The sequence below is a fragment of the Rhopilema esculentum genome, chromosome 10, assembly GCF_057945365.1.
Source record: "Rhopilema esculentum isolate cy_ngs chromosome 10, ASM5794536v1, whole genome shotgun sequence".
NCBI classification, from domain to species: domain Eukaryota; kingdom Metazoa; phylum Cnidaria; class Scyphozoa; order Rhizostomeae; family Rhizostomatidae; genus Rhopilema; species Rhopilema esculentum.
The window spans coordinates 7,038,759-7,053,216 of NC_142824.1; the positions used below are offsets into that span (position 1 = coordinate 7,038,759).

The following is a 14,458-nucleotide window of genomic DNA, read 5'->3' on the forward strand; positions in this document are numbered from 1 at the left end:
CAGCTATTTTCAACTAAGCTGCTATTTTCAAAAAAATGACTAAAGTGACTTCTGTATTCAAATCTGTATTCTTTAATAAAAAATCCAAAACATCTCAAGGAGCCTGCAACTTATTTCTGAGTGCTTGACCATGGAATGTTTCTCGCCTAACGTTACTTCTTACTGCACATGCAAAGGTTATTAAAAATTAGCAAAATTTGTTAGCCACCCTCTTTTTCCTAAGAGGAAAGAAGGTAAAATTTTAATCACAGCGAACAACTTTCCATATTGCAATTAAACACAATGAAACACTTAAAATCAAACTGACAATTGACCATTCTTGTATCCTTATATGTTTTTCTAACGTCCTCATACATTATTCAAAGAGAATCTGTTTCCCGCTCTGAATATAAGTTGACAGAGAAAATAACCTGTTAGTTTCTCATGACATTGAAACTAAGTGACTGCTGAAATTCACTTTTGATAAAAAGGTCATTGAGAGCGACAACTTCACTTTAATTTGCTGCTTCACTCATAGAGTGGCTTAAAAATTATAGTTTCTTCTGCAATATTTTCATGCATTGGAAAAGACTATACTATAAACATCCAACTCCATCAATTACGAAACTTGAATCTCCATCAATAAGGCAGGGAGCATGAAAATTATATGCAACGATAGCATATGGTTGACAAATGACATTTTATGTTGCTGGAATCGATACTGCATGCTCTTAGTAAAACATCACGAGAAATTTCTAAGTTCGAATATGGCACAACATATGCAAGCTAAATCTGATGAACCATTGCTGCATGTTAGGCTTTTAAGAATGCTAAAAAACGTTAAGGAAATGATTAAAAATCTGGTTTCAGCTTCAATCGAATTGGTCAGATTGAAATATGATTCAAGACGTCGGTTCCCCACAGTTGTTTGTTTAAATGGCATCAGTGGCTTATATTCCTGGATACGCTTTGTTTTCAGTCGATTAAAATGTCCAAACATGAAGCCAAAATTCATATGAACCTCACGTATGAATTAAGATGCATTTGCTACAGAACTATTTGATTCGCGAATTGACTGAGTTCACAAAAATATCAACGAATAACTTGAATTTAAGGTCTCAAACCTGCTATCATGATAGTCTTTGAATTTCCTCCTAAGCTGTCCTTGAGCAGCCAAGTCAGAACTGAATCTCTGTAGGGTATGAATGGCTTTTTCTTTTGATCACCAGATGCTTCAGCTATATTAAGAAATCCGAAGGAAAAGTTTAGTAATTTACCACAGATTACTTGCGTTTGCTCATACCAAGATCTAACAACTTTTATATACATAGGTCTTTGCCTGTGGCACTACGAGACGCTTACACAGTCGTCTACCACTGCCCGTGCACATGAAAGAGATATAACCCTCTCAAGGTCCACATTAATATTTAATCTAAAAGCCCGCAAAAGCGCATAATCGAAAATACAATTTTATACGTCCTCGCTTCCGCTGAATATATACATGAACACGGAGAATTTTCCCTAGTACCAGCAGAAACGGCTTAATGTTAGTAAAGATATCCTTCATGAAAAGACTCTTGATCAAGATTTAAAGAAGAAGAGAAAACATTTTCAAAGCTGATGTAGTACTTTTCGACGTTTCTTACCTAAATGAAATACATGAACCAAAACAATGCCATTAAATATAAATAGTTCATTACCTCAACTCCATTTTACATTTACATGTCGTCCAGCAAAGTCGAAATCTACCCTTTTAGATACCGTATTTCCTCCAATGAATGCCGCCCATGATAAACGCCGCCCCCTATTGAACGCCTCAGCCTCACCTTCAGCTAACCATTTGGAAAAAACGCCGCCCTCTAATAAACGCCGCCCTCTATTGAACGCCTAAGCCTCACCTTCAGCAAACCATTTGGAAAAAACGCCGCCCTCTGATAAACGCCGCCCTCTATTGAACACCACATCCAAAATTTGGAGTTTGTAATAAACGCTGCGGCGTTATAGAGGAAATACGGTAATACAATAATTAAATTCAGTTTCTTATTTGGCAACATATTGGTTCCCGCACAAGAAAAAAGTACGTCATCTGCGACGTAATTGATTTCCCACGCGCTGAAATACTTTTCAATCAACTTTGCGCGCCTGCGAGGCTGGCTTTGGCTTCTAGTTATTTCCGTTACTTGTTTTTAACTTCTCATTTGTTTGCTAGAAGTTATTATGTCTTGAAAACATGATTTTCAGTTGAGTGAATTCAAGGCAAAATGATTAGAAATAGAGATGGTGGACGTTAACCATTATTTGTTATCATTATAAAAGACACACAGAAAAGATACAGCTGCGGTATGGGAATACAATGCATTCCATGTTGACATATTACGGTGATTAGAATAAAAATATTTGTATCTCTCGCTCTCCCAAGATCAGCTATCGAAAGATGCATGAAGCATCGTTTTGAAAACATATGGTGTACTTTTATCCAAAATCATTAAATAAGTGATCACACAAACTGTTCCACAATCAAAACAAGGACTTTGATACTTGTCGACTACATGTAGTTTGAATCTGGCTTCAATAAATAATCAAAATGTTAGGGCTCAAAACTTTTTCGGAAGGGAATGATGTAGTACGCAGGCCTAAAAAACAGTGTACGTACGGACATGTATCACGAAGCAATCTTTTATGATATGGTCTTTGTAGTCAAAAATTTCGTTAAAAATATACTAATTTTGGTACTCCACATCCAAGTTTGCAGATTCACAAAGAATTTCAGTCAGTCACTTCTGAAAGGGTAAGTTTCAGTATAAATTCTCCAAGCAAAATAGATATATCATACATAAATCTGTGTCAACATACCCAGGTTCGAGATGACAGTTCCAAGGGTCACAAGGGATTTATTGATGTTGGCACCCTCTTTCAGGCGCTGCCCAGTTGCACCAGTAGAATTCGCTCGCTCACTGTAAACATTCCAGAAAATAATTAGAAACATAAATACGATCAAGATGCGGGACTAGAATATCAAGCAAAGAATGCTACAATTTGAAAAGAATGAAAGAATAAATGAAATGTTATGCACATTTTGATATCTTCCTATTCTCCATGTCGATCTTGTTTCCTTCAATTTCTTATCATTTTTTCAATATTTCATATGGTCTTTTAGTTACAAGCATGGGGAGTGAGTTATGGAGAGCGGAATTTTTGGTTTGGTGAGAATGTGATGTTTGACGTCATGCTGTATTTTGCATGAGCCTTCGCGTGTGAAGCCGCGAATTTTTACTTTGGCAACTTAGAAGATAAATGATAGCAGAGGAGGGCACCTCTCTAAAAAGAGGGTGGGGTCGTTCTACAGTGGTTGGTGGTTATTAGTGCCAGTATGGTAGCTTGATATGGACTTATCGTGATCAGCAATCGACAAGTTGCTTCTGTTAAAAACTTTGCAGGTTCAATCATGCTTAGCTGGTAAAAACTCATAGCAGTATATCAAGGTGGAACATTTCGGAAATGATTACTGACAAATAATAGAGACAACTTTAAACTAGGAATGGATTCCATAACTCTCTTAAATAAGGCTGATGGGTAAAAAGAGGCTGCCATAGCTGAAAAAGAATTAGTCCAGTTAATGACTAAACACTTATAACGATAGTCTTTACAGCAAAAGTATGAAATAGTATGATAGCAAAAAAATACCTTCCAGCCAAGTCGACGAGATGTATTTTACTCACAGTCTCACTTGGCATATCGGTGAAGAACTTTGCCTGAACATTGAAAACAAAAGCAAACATATATGCTTTAAAATATAAATAAGCAATATTGATAATATATCAGTTTGATTGGTTAATTCAAAATAAAAAGGTTATCAACCATGAATAGGTGAGCTCAAATCTTTCCGCTTGCAAATGGACAGCTTACGCGCAACAGTTAGCAAAAATCGCTCACAGCTGCATTCCGTTAATAATAGATAAGCAATCTAGAATTAAGACAAACAACTCAAGGTGAATGGCCAGAGCATGGGCAAAAAAAACTCACATCATTTACAAAAAAAGCAACGCGGACCAACAGTGATTACCTGATATTTCATAATTTGGTGAGTTATTTAAAAAAATTAGTTGAATCATTAACTTACTATATTATAGTTAACTGTATGAACAATATTATAGCTAACGGCTATATGCAAACGAAACTACGATATACAACACGGGTATAAGCGTGATATAAGCTGTTGTAATTTTCGTGCAAAGCAAACTCTTCACAGAGTTTAGTAGTAGCTCTCTTCGTTGTAAAATGATTACCCAACTAGACTGTGAAATGACTGTATCAATTCCGATAAAATCCGAAGACTTAATGGACAGTGTTGGCAAATAGTCATTAGCAGTATACGAACAAAAATAACAATTTAGACCATTATCTTTATATGAACTTAGAACTGAACTGATTTGCAGTTTCTTGTTTAAGGCTTAGCAGGCTTTTCATAAGAAAATTCTGAGATGCTTGCCGACCAATAAAAAAATACTTAAGGTACTCACCTGAGTAAAATTTAGTGTAAATATGGCATGCGACCTACTGCTCGTGTCGTTCATATTTGTAGACGCAGTTGTCCTGCAAATAGGTATAAAGCATGACAACTTGAAGCACCACTTTAAATCTATACCTCTAGTAAATTCTCCACTGATATATTGCTAATATCTAAAAGGCTTCCAGCCAATGCTGTGATCAAACGATTGCAGAATAAATTTCCCTATACAAAAAATGTTTGTTTTATACTACATAATGACAATTACTGTTTAACGGTCTGTCATACCCAATGCCGTATAGGCCAAGCTGTGAATCCTTCTGGCGTATAGAACAGGTCGATTATAAGTTGCTACTTCGAATTTCACGCTTAATGCGATCAGCATGTGCTAATAATTAATGTTAAGCGTGGAACTCGGAGTAGCAACTTAGAAACGGCCTGTTCTAGCCTGTGTCCCAGACCTCTCTACTTTAAAGTTAGGGGTCTGGGACACAGGCTAGCCTGTTCTAGACACCAAAACGTTATATATTATGTACATTGAGCTAGCTTGAAAAGCCTTCTTCACAGATACAACGAAACTCTACTCACTATGAATTAGATGTCTGTTCCCGTATATTTACCGTTAATTCTAAACTCATATATATTTATATATATATATATATATATATATACAAAAAGTTGAACAATTGACTAATTATCTCATTAAGCGGGGGTAGTAAACTGGGAGTAGCAACTTAGAAGCATCCTGTTCTTGACATCAAAGTGTAATATATACATACATTTATATACATATAAATGAAAGTGTCTGCTTTACTACTCTGTCATGCAGAGCTTGATGATGTTTAAGTAGAGCTACATGTCATGATAATATAAAAGTTTTTTCTTTAACTTTTTTTTGTTTGTGAGCTTAACCATGATATAGATTGCACTTGCTACGCTCAAAAGCAAAGACTGTGTTGAACATAAATAGAGAAAATGAAACTCGATAAAAATATAGGTCAAAAACATGTACTTCGTGGGTTGTACATTGATCATTATGATAAATATAAACAGGGCAACACACACTTTTCAGCGAAACACCATATTTCAGATTCGATCTTACTTTTTTCGTTGTGAATAAATGATGTTTTAAAAATCCCCGTTGAATTCGAGCAGCTGCATGCTAACAACACATTTTAAACATCAATTGCGCTCTCTCCTTTTGTAACAGAGTCTCTCAAACTTGGGTCAAATTATTAAAACAGTATTGCTGACAGATTTAACTTTAAAAATAGCATAATTGCTTGAGCACATTTGCTAAAACGTATTGACACATGTTTCCAGCTTTCTTTCTTCTTCATGAATAATAAGTTTAGACAAGAAATACAAAACTAAGCATAGTTATTTTTGATAAAAGGACCGAAAATAGTTTGCTGATTCAGAAATAATTTCTGGCTTTCTGAACTTTAAAGAACATCTGGTATACAAAATCTCTTAATCAATTTGAATACTAGTCGATAGATAAAAGTTTCAATACTAGTCGGTAGAAAAATGTATTCGACAAAACATATAAAGCATTTTTCTCAGAAAAATTTTTAGACAACCAAAGAAAAGAGTAGAACACTCGAACATTTATGTGAAAAATTATCTCAAAACCCGTAGTTCTCTACAAAAGGCGAAAGCAGTAGAGTTATGACGTCATAAAAATATATTTTTACAATTTTGGAATTTAAACCAAATAACCTGAACGAGAATTATCTAATACCTCTAAATGTGCAAATTTGGATCTATATATGTTAAAAATTGGTTGAGGTATAGTAGCAACGTGAGCACATGTTCTTGCCTGATCAAGCAGCTGTCATTTTACCCTGGGTTCCCCTTTTTTCATCCTTTGACTCTCTTAGGCTCTGGCACCCAGGGTACCGTCATTTAGTCTTGGTTAAAAAATCTATTAGCAAGGCTAAAATAACACTAATCCTTTAGCAAACTCGGTTCTTCAATTTGTTAAACTTTAGTCAATTTGCAACAGGTTAAACCGGTTTTGAACGTTTGGAGGTATTTTATGGTCTCCTTCCCAAGTTAAGTGGTCCAAAGTTAAAAATCATAAAAAAGATCTTCAATGAACCAAATTTTAGTACTAGTCTACTTTTGCATGGTCTATACTAAATACGATGAGAAAAGTCCATCTTACCGGTTATCATTTCCAATATCCATTAGCTTCTCTATATCACTGTACTTTGTAACAATGTGTTTCGTCAGATCTTGAACATACGGCCCTTCCTTTGGATGTTCCCTTACCTTCAAATTGTACACGTCACCCTTCTTGGGTGACGCCCGTAGAAGGTCTCTCACTCTTTCGTTGTATATTTCGATGAAACTTAAAAACAATGTTAAATGAATTAAAACATTTTAAATAATGGCTGTGAGTAGTTAACTATAAAAGTGCTACGTCGAAACAAAGCTAGATTCAAAATATATTCAAGGTGGCTTGTAAATTCTCCCAAACAATGAACGGATAAAGCAAAAACACGTATGCATAAAAGAGCGAAAAAAATTCGACAAAGCTTTTCGTGTTTTCGTTTCATATATATATTAGCTTTCACTTGAATACTAAATAAATTCTTAACGTCATAGTCCATGAAACATCTCTCGGTAAACAATTTTATTAACTCACCTCACTTCACTCTTGAATTCAATTTTGTTTTCAGCTTGATCTTTGGACATTCTCTCGTACATACCCTGCATATGAATGAAAATAATAATAACAACGCCATCTTTTAACATCGTTGGACATAAATTTTGGACGTGAATGTTTGATAAGAACTTGGGACGTGATTATTAGACATGAGTATTGGACCTGAATATTGGTAGTGAATATTGGACTAAATATTGTTTTCAACTCGTTTTACATATAGGATTGCAATTATATGTATTAAGGCCTATGGTGAAGGTACATAAAAGGTGTCTATTGACAGCTAACATCTGCTAATTGAAATCTCATTGGATACTGAATTTGTTCGAATCAGGGATTGTTCAAAATCATGGATGCCCTATCAAAATACAAAAACTGATATGCTTTTACTGAAATACAAGGTAATTAATGCCCAATTTAATTAAAAACTGAATAATATACAAAATATGATTCCAGGGTCATATGTTTTCGTTTCGGGATTACTCCTAATTTAACAATATCGTTGAGCATAAGATAATGCCGATGCAGCAATGTCTTTGCTTTAAAAACAGGCAGTTTTGAGAAACCACCTTGCCAATGGCATTTCAAAATCGTATCCTGAGAAATTGAAGAAAATCGTACGAGACTGAAAATGCAAGAAATAACGGGCAGTCAAAATAGAGAATGGTTTTCATATAAGCCCATATAGCAAAACGAAGGGAAATGAAGCAAAATGTTAGCAGGCAGTCGAGAAAGGAGATGTCAACTGTATGGCTGTAACATTAGAAATGGAACAGTTTCTTCGAATTTCGCTCTTCGGACTGGCATAAATGCAGCTGAAACAATAGAGCAATAACTTTGTTGGATGCCCTTTAATTTTGACCTTTATGATTTTGGCTGCTTTCACATTAATCTTTTCAGGCCAAAGTCTATCTGACAATGGACATGTTTTGCCTTGTCTTGCTTTGCCCAAAGAAAAATGAAATTGACAACGAGATTGAGGCAAAGTACTAAAAAAACTTCCACATCGTGTCAGAATCAAACCCATTTAGCCTTTATGAAAGAAACTCAGGGCAAAATAATGTTTCAAACCTCACATATCCTTGGAATTAGACCAAGACTCTCCTGAAACAGAAAAAGTTTTTGTTGATCCTTTAAAGAAATGTGTCAAATGGTATAAGATAACAGAAATACAACACAAACAATTGTACTAACGAGTACCCTGATTTTCTAGATTATGATTTTCATAAGAAGCCCAGAAGAGTTTTATTATCAAACCACCATATAACTAAATGCCATAATAATGTGCCAAAATTTTTGTCTTAAAGTTATCTGCAATGTAGACAATTGATTAAGATATTCCAATGATTTTCAGCACACATAAGCACAATATAATCAAGAAAGTTTTCTTGTACTTCCCATGACTTTTCAAAGAAAATATTTTTGCTTCGGAGAAATTAGTATTTTTTCATTACTACGATAAGAATTTGAAGCAATTAGCACAAATCAGAATTAAACACTGAAATTGAAATCTGTACAAAAATATTTTTATCATACATAGACCATGACTGTTTAACATTCAATACAATGATTTCATGGTAGTCTGTTCTGTGAGTCAATCTCTAGTTATATTATACTGTTTTTCATTGGCTTAAACTATCCCATCAACTAGTTATCATTATTTTCACTAAATGATTCTGGGAATTTGGTGGACATTCTGTCAATTTTTTTGGCATATGCTTCTTTAAGTCTGTTCTTTTTCCTTGAAGTTATACAGGCTTTAAAATTTACCTGAGCTCCCATCATCGTATAACTCTTTCCTGCTCCAGTCTGGCCATAGGCAAATATGCAAGCATTATAGCCTTCAAATGCAGCACCAATCACATCCTTCCCCAAATCAGAAAATACCTAAAACCATAAAAACATAACTCTTAAATACCAATACAAGGTTGGATTAAAAAATAAATTTTGAAGAATGTTCAGCATTTTTAACGCAAAATTTCAACATGAGAGTGTTACAATGGTTCTTTTTGCAAAGAGAGAAGGGTATGGAAGAGACAAAATTTCCAACAGGATATTTCCATAAAACAAATATATTTATTAGACATTAGTAATAAAACAATAATTGATTTCACCTCAATCTACTAAATTTGTGAATACATGGTTGCACAATCAATCTTAAAACAAAGGAAGGACCTACTAGGAGCTATAACAAATGATTGTAAACACCATTTAGCTTACATCACAAAGCACACACATAGCAAAAGAATGAGAGATGATGCAATAAAATCAAAGGAATTACACAGACAGAAAAATTGTTTAGACTATTTATGGTAGCCTTGCAAAATTGATATAATCAACAAACAAGACAATTAATTGCTGTTCCTACATTGGTTTAAAACTTCAATGCCTTAAATAGCTTAACTGACATAGATGGGAGTGCATTAATAATGGATGATGTAAAGATCAATTTCTTTTGTGAAATTGCTTTGAGCATACTCAATATCATTTCTTTAGGAAGCAGGAAACAAGATTGTAAATGAAAATAGCAATTTCACCTGCTCCTGTGTTGCAAAATGCCTATCACGACTATCTGACGACCAGTATGAATGGTCATAGCTGAAATCCTTCACATCATTCGGAACCTACAAGATACAAAGAAAAAGCAATGAATGACCAATTCACTGTGTCTTATATCAAGTAGCAATGAGCATGGCAATAGAGAAACTTTGGCTTTCAGCCATTTTGTTACAAGATAAGAAATCATTTTAGCATTAAAGTTAATATATACACATTTATATACTAACAAAAAGAGGAAATCAATACAGCAAGTACTATTTTTAATAAATCCATTCTTATAACATACAAAAGGAGATAAATCATTCTCTATATTTACAAGGGTCATGTATAATATTTTTTTTCACTATCTCTTCAATGGCAAAACTACCAAAGCAAGAATCAATTACAAAAACACACTTTTTCAATTTTTTACAGAAAAAATCTTGTTCTTAAACACAATATATTTTCATGGCTGATACCATAAATTAAATTATCCAATTTCTTAATATCACAATTTTTTCCAACCAATGAAATCACAAACCCAAATAAAAGACACAGCCAAGGACATTCACAAATTGAAGACAGGAAGAGAGTTACAGACATTAACAAACAGTCTGTTTGAGAGCAAAGTGATCTTTTTACTTCTATACATATTGAAAAAGTTCAGATCAGCCTCAAATGTCACTGGTGTAATTTGCACCCGGTGTTTTTTTGTGACTGGTGTTTTTTGTAATGTTTACTGTACTCTTTAAGGCTGATTCCCATTCAATGCATTTTGCTGCACATGTGACTTTTTGTGATCGCTTACATAGTTGGGCATGCGTCCTATGATATTTTTTGCACTCAGTTGATGCGCACGATCACACAAAAAAGAAGAAGTCCATCCTACGTTTTGTGATCAATCGCCTGACATAATTATTACTAGCCAATCAAAATTCTCAAAACCCACACCAAGACGATCCAACACAAAAACCAAATTAAGTTGTCAGATGACAATCAACATGACAACGCAAATTACAACTTTTTACTACAGCCAATCCTGCAGTTCTTAGCACAGAGATGTGGCAAATGATGCTTTATTCACTCAAGAAGAAACCAATGTTATTTGTGCATCTCCAGTGCATAGATATCAGAGGATCATGGAAAGACTTTCTGCTTGGGAAGCCATGCTTCTTGTGAAGGAATTTTTGCGGATATATGGAGCCACCCAAGACAGCAACATTTCAAATGTCCTTGTACTCATATGAAAGAGTTTTAAAAAGTATTCCTGGTCAATAATTTTCATGTCTTTTACAAAGCAAGTGAAATTCACTTTTTTTCATTTCAGTAAAGCTTCTAACACAAAACCTTTTTCTATATTTTGCATTCATTTGATTCCATCTTAAATGCAGACATATCAGCCTGTTGAAATCAATCAAGAGCCGGTTTTTTATTTCAGCCATCTTTGACTTTGGTAAATCAAGCGCATATGAAGTTATATGATTGAAGTTATGTGAGTACATGACTAAAAGCACTGAGTGGAAATCAGCATTTACTTTGATCAGAACCCTATGGCTCTATCTGCAACCAGATATAACATTCAGATCATCCTTAAAGCGAAAAATGCTTTTCGATTTTACTTATATAAGAGTTCAAGCATGTCCCATGTCGGCTGATCTATGGGAGTTTTCAAGAAAATAGAACATAGACCTATACATTGCTTAAAAATTATCACAGGGAAGATTTATTAAAGGAATTTAAGTATGTATGGTGCAAGGTAGCTTCCCCTAGGAAATTTTGCAAAATAAAAGGACAATATCTCCACAAAACTTATGTACGATATTAAAAAAGAAACAAAAGGATATATTTTTAATCTCAGGGTGATAGTAGAATCTTCACAGATAATAAATCTAGGAATATAAGAGAATCTTTATTGCTTACAAAAGGTTAACAATTTTTAACGACTTCTGTGCATGATCAACTAACAGTTGACACCTCAAAAACCTTGATTAGGGACTGATGAGCCTTGATAGCATTTTACTGTAAATTATGTGACAAATCTATATGATTTCTGAAAATCTATATTATAGTACTTCCTCAGAATTAGCTAAATGTTTGAATACAGAGCAAAGACTATATTTGGGTGAAGTTATATATTCCTGTGGTTTGGAAACAGAAAAGCAAATTTCAAAATGGAAGAAAAGAGGAACATAAATAGGTATTTGTTGCATAATACGTTGAAGAAAAAAAATAATGTACTTCTGATGTAACTCTTTGTAAAATTCAGTTTTTTGGATGGCAAGTTCCCATTAATAAAATTTTTATCAGTTTACTGGTATCTTATGACAACAGATGACACTATGACTCACATTGGGGTTGATTATTGAGGTTTTCTTTCCATTGCTGTCCATCTGGATTATGACATCAGATTCCAAGTCAATTTCCCTAAAAAGAATGTGCTTGAATTTCATAGCAACATGTTTGTTATGATCACAAGAGGGCTTTAAGCTCTAGATAAAGTAGAGGAAGGATAAAATCCATAAATTTCCTGTCAGGTGGGTATATTATGGACTAACCTATTATGAGCACTTCTAGCCATGAGCAGGTAGCAGCAAAAAAGGATTTTCATACTTGGTATTCTTGTTTTTCCCAAGAAAATTATTAACACTGCTCGTAATTCGAGAGAAAAAACCTCCTTAGACAAGTTAACCCAAAGCCTAAAAGAAAAATTAGAGCAACATTCTACTCATTTCATCACCAAAATTGATGATACGATTCATTACGAACGACAAGCCTTCACTTAGTATTTCATTTTAAAATCATTAAATGAGCAGAACTGGTGATAGGCCGACTAAGATTTGCCAAGGAAACGTTACTTCCCTTTCCGTACCACAGTGTATACATTAAAAACAGCTAGGCCCCTTACCTCTTATTCAATGGCCGAACCCTTACAGCAACTTTAACTGATGCCATTCTTAGCAGAATGTCTCCTCTTAACGTCAGTTGAGCTAGGAGTTCGTCTACTTTGAAATCAAATGCGTCAAAGTGAGATTTTGAAACCTCAAAAATTAAGTTTTCCTCGCCCACATCGCATCGCCAGCAAAATTTACTACACGTAAATATGCAAATGACCTTCGCCTCCAACTCTTGGGAGTCTGGGAAGAGGCATCTAGGGCAGCTGTGTTGAAACGTCATTGCAGACTGAAACCAACAATGCAGGGCATACAATCAGCTATGCGTGCCTCGAAGTTTCTTTCTAAACGTTCTTCTTTCTCGGCAAGTTGGCAATGGTTTAAAGGGAGCTTAATATAGCCGAAGTTGATGTTAAGAAAATATTTTGTAGAATGTTATATTGACGAATTTGGAGTTCAAAACAACAATGGTCCAACTTGAGAGTGGTTATGTGCTGCCAATATGTGCAAAACTTTATAGGGTATACTTTTTGCTAGCGACTGTCTCGTATTTAGGCTGACACAATCATTTTGATGCTTCCACTATTGGCATGGCTTCCACCGTTGGCATCAAGAACTCTATTATCATAGAACATAGGTATCAAACAGCAATTACACTATCAACATCCGAAAACAAAATGAAGTCTATCAGGATATTATTTACAAAGAATTGCAACAAGCATTTAATGATTAAAGCATTGAGACAACATAAAGCCTTGAAGATCTGTACACCCCTCGGACTGCCGTGTCTTTTGTTCTGTGGTGCACAGGCGCGGATCCAGCCTGGATTCTGACTGCTGATATGCAAAGGCTGTCAGAAAGAGAAGCCACGCCCTTTTGTTCTGGAAACGTCCAAATTTCTCTAAATAAAATCAGTATCACTGATATTGAATATGGGGTTCCAAAAAAGTATTCTAAGGAAACGACTCGGAAAGAGAAGACTAAATTTACCTGAGAAAGCAGTAATGTAGATCGACCCTGGTAGGATTCGAACCAAGGCGACCCACCTTCCGAACGCAGCAGTCTTACCACAACACTACAGAGCAGTCACTCCAATATTGACTGATTCAGCTTGAAGTTCCTTTGCGGGGGTGAAGCAGTGGTAGTCCATTCTCATTGGTTGGTTGCAACAAACAATTGCATAGGCCCACTGTAATCAATTTCATAGGTCAACTCTGATTCCTATTGGTTGGCTGTACCGCTGCAGAGGCAATCTCGACTTCTGATTTGATAAATAAAATCTGACCTATGCTCGCGCCAAAGATTGCAGAGGTGAAGTACACTAAGATTGGCTTACAAGACGTTTGCATAGGTCGAACAAGTGATGATTAGCTCTCGAGGGACAAACAAGTTTCTGGATTCAGAAAATACGGACCAGATAAATGCCTAGAATCGCAACTCGACTAATCTGTGCATGGGCCAAAAGATAGTCAGCAAAATATATGCCCTGTCTCCTGCATGTTGTTTGTATTAACGAGGACAGATCTAAGGAGGAGGTTGCCAAAGAAACTATTCATTAATGATTTTGATAGTGTCAATTTTATATTGATGTTGTAAAAGTCTGACTTATGCTTCTGCATAGGTTGCTGTAGTCTAGATTTGCCTGTGGGCAGGCGGGCAAAGTTACAATTCCGAAAAAGCATCTTTTGCATTGGCAGGGCTCATCAGGCTGTAAAAAACGATTATATTATAGAGTTAAAAAATGTTTGCTTATTTGCAACATTTTGCAAAGCTGAAATGTACGAAATTTGAGTTCTTTCTTTTACCAGTTAGAATATAAGGATTCACAATAGTAACAAAATAGTCTAAGCTCAACCCACAGATAACAAGGGG

At 35.0% G+C, this 14,458-nt stretch overlaps 1 protein-coding gene across 1 annotated transcript in view; it reads right to left on the reverse strand.

The window, feature by feature from the left end:
- Positions 1 to 12,823, reverse strand: part of LOC135694068 (uncharacterized) — a 28,354-nt gene extending 15,531 nt beyond the window's left edge. The window contains exons 1-11 of the mRNA XM_065212729.2: positions 12,601 to 12,823; positions 12,044 to 12,119; positions 9,695 to 9,781; positions 8,928 to 9,044; positions 8,229 to 8,261; positions 7,140 to 7,204; positions 6,657 to 6,842; positions 4,500 to 4,572; positions 3,664 to 3,731; positions 2,833 to 2,933; positions 1,104 to 1,217 (exon numbers count right to left, since the gene is read on the reverse strand). Of these exons, the coding sequence (XP_065068801.2) occupies positions 1,104 to 1,217; positions 2,833 to 2,933; positions 3,664 to 3,731; positions 4,500 to 4,572; positions 6,657 to 6,842; positions 7,140 to 7,204; positions 8,229 to 8,261; positions 8,928 to 9,044; positions 9,695 to 9,781; positions 12,044 to 12,119; positions 12,601 to 12,647 (967 nt within the window). The 5' untranslated portion in view covers positions 12,648 to 12,823. The remainder of the gene's footprint in view (positions 1 to 1,103; positions 1,218 to 2,832; positions 2,934 to 3,663; positions 3,732 to 4,499; positions 4,573 to 6,656; positions 6,843 to 7,139; positions 7,205 to 8,228; positions 8,262 to 8,927; positions 9,045 to 9,694; positions 9,782 to 12,043; positions 12,120 to 12,600) is intronic.
- Positions 12,824 to 14,458: the final 1,635 nt, after the last annotated feature.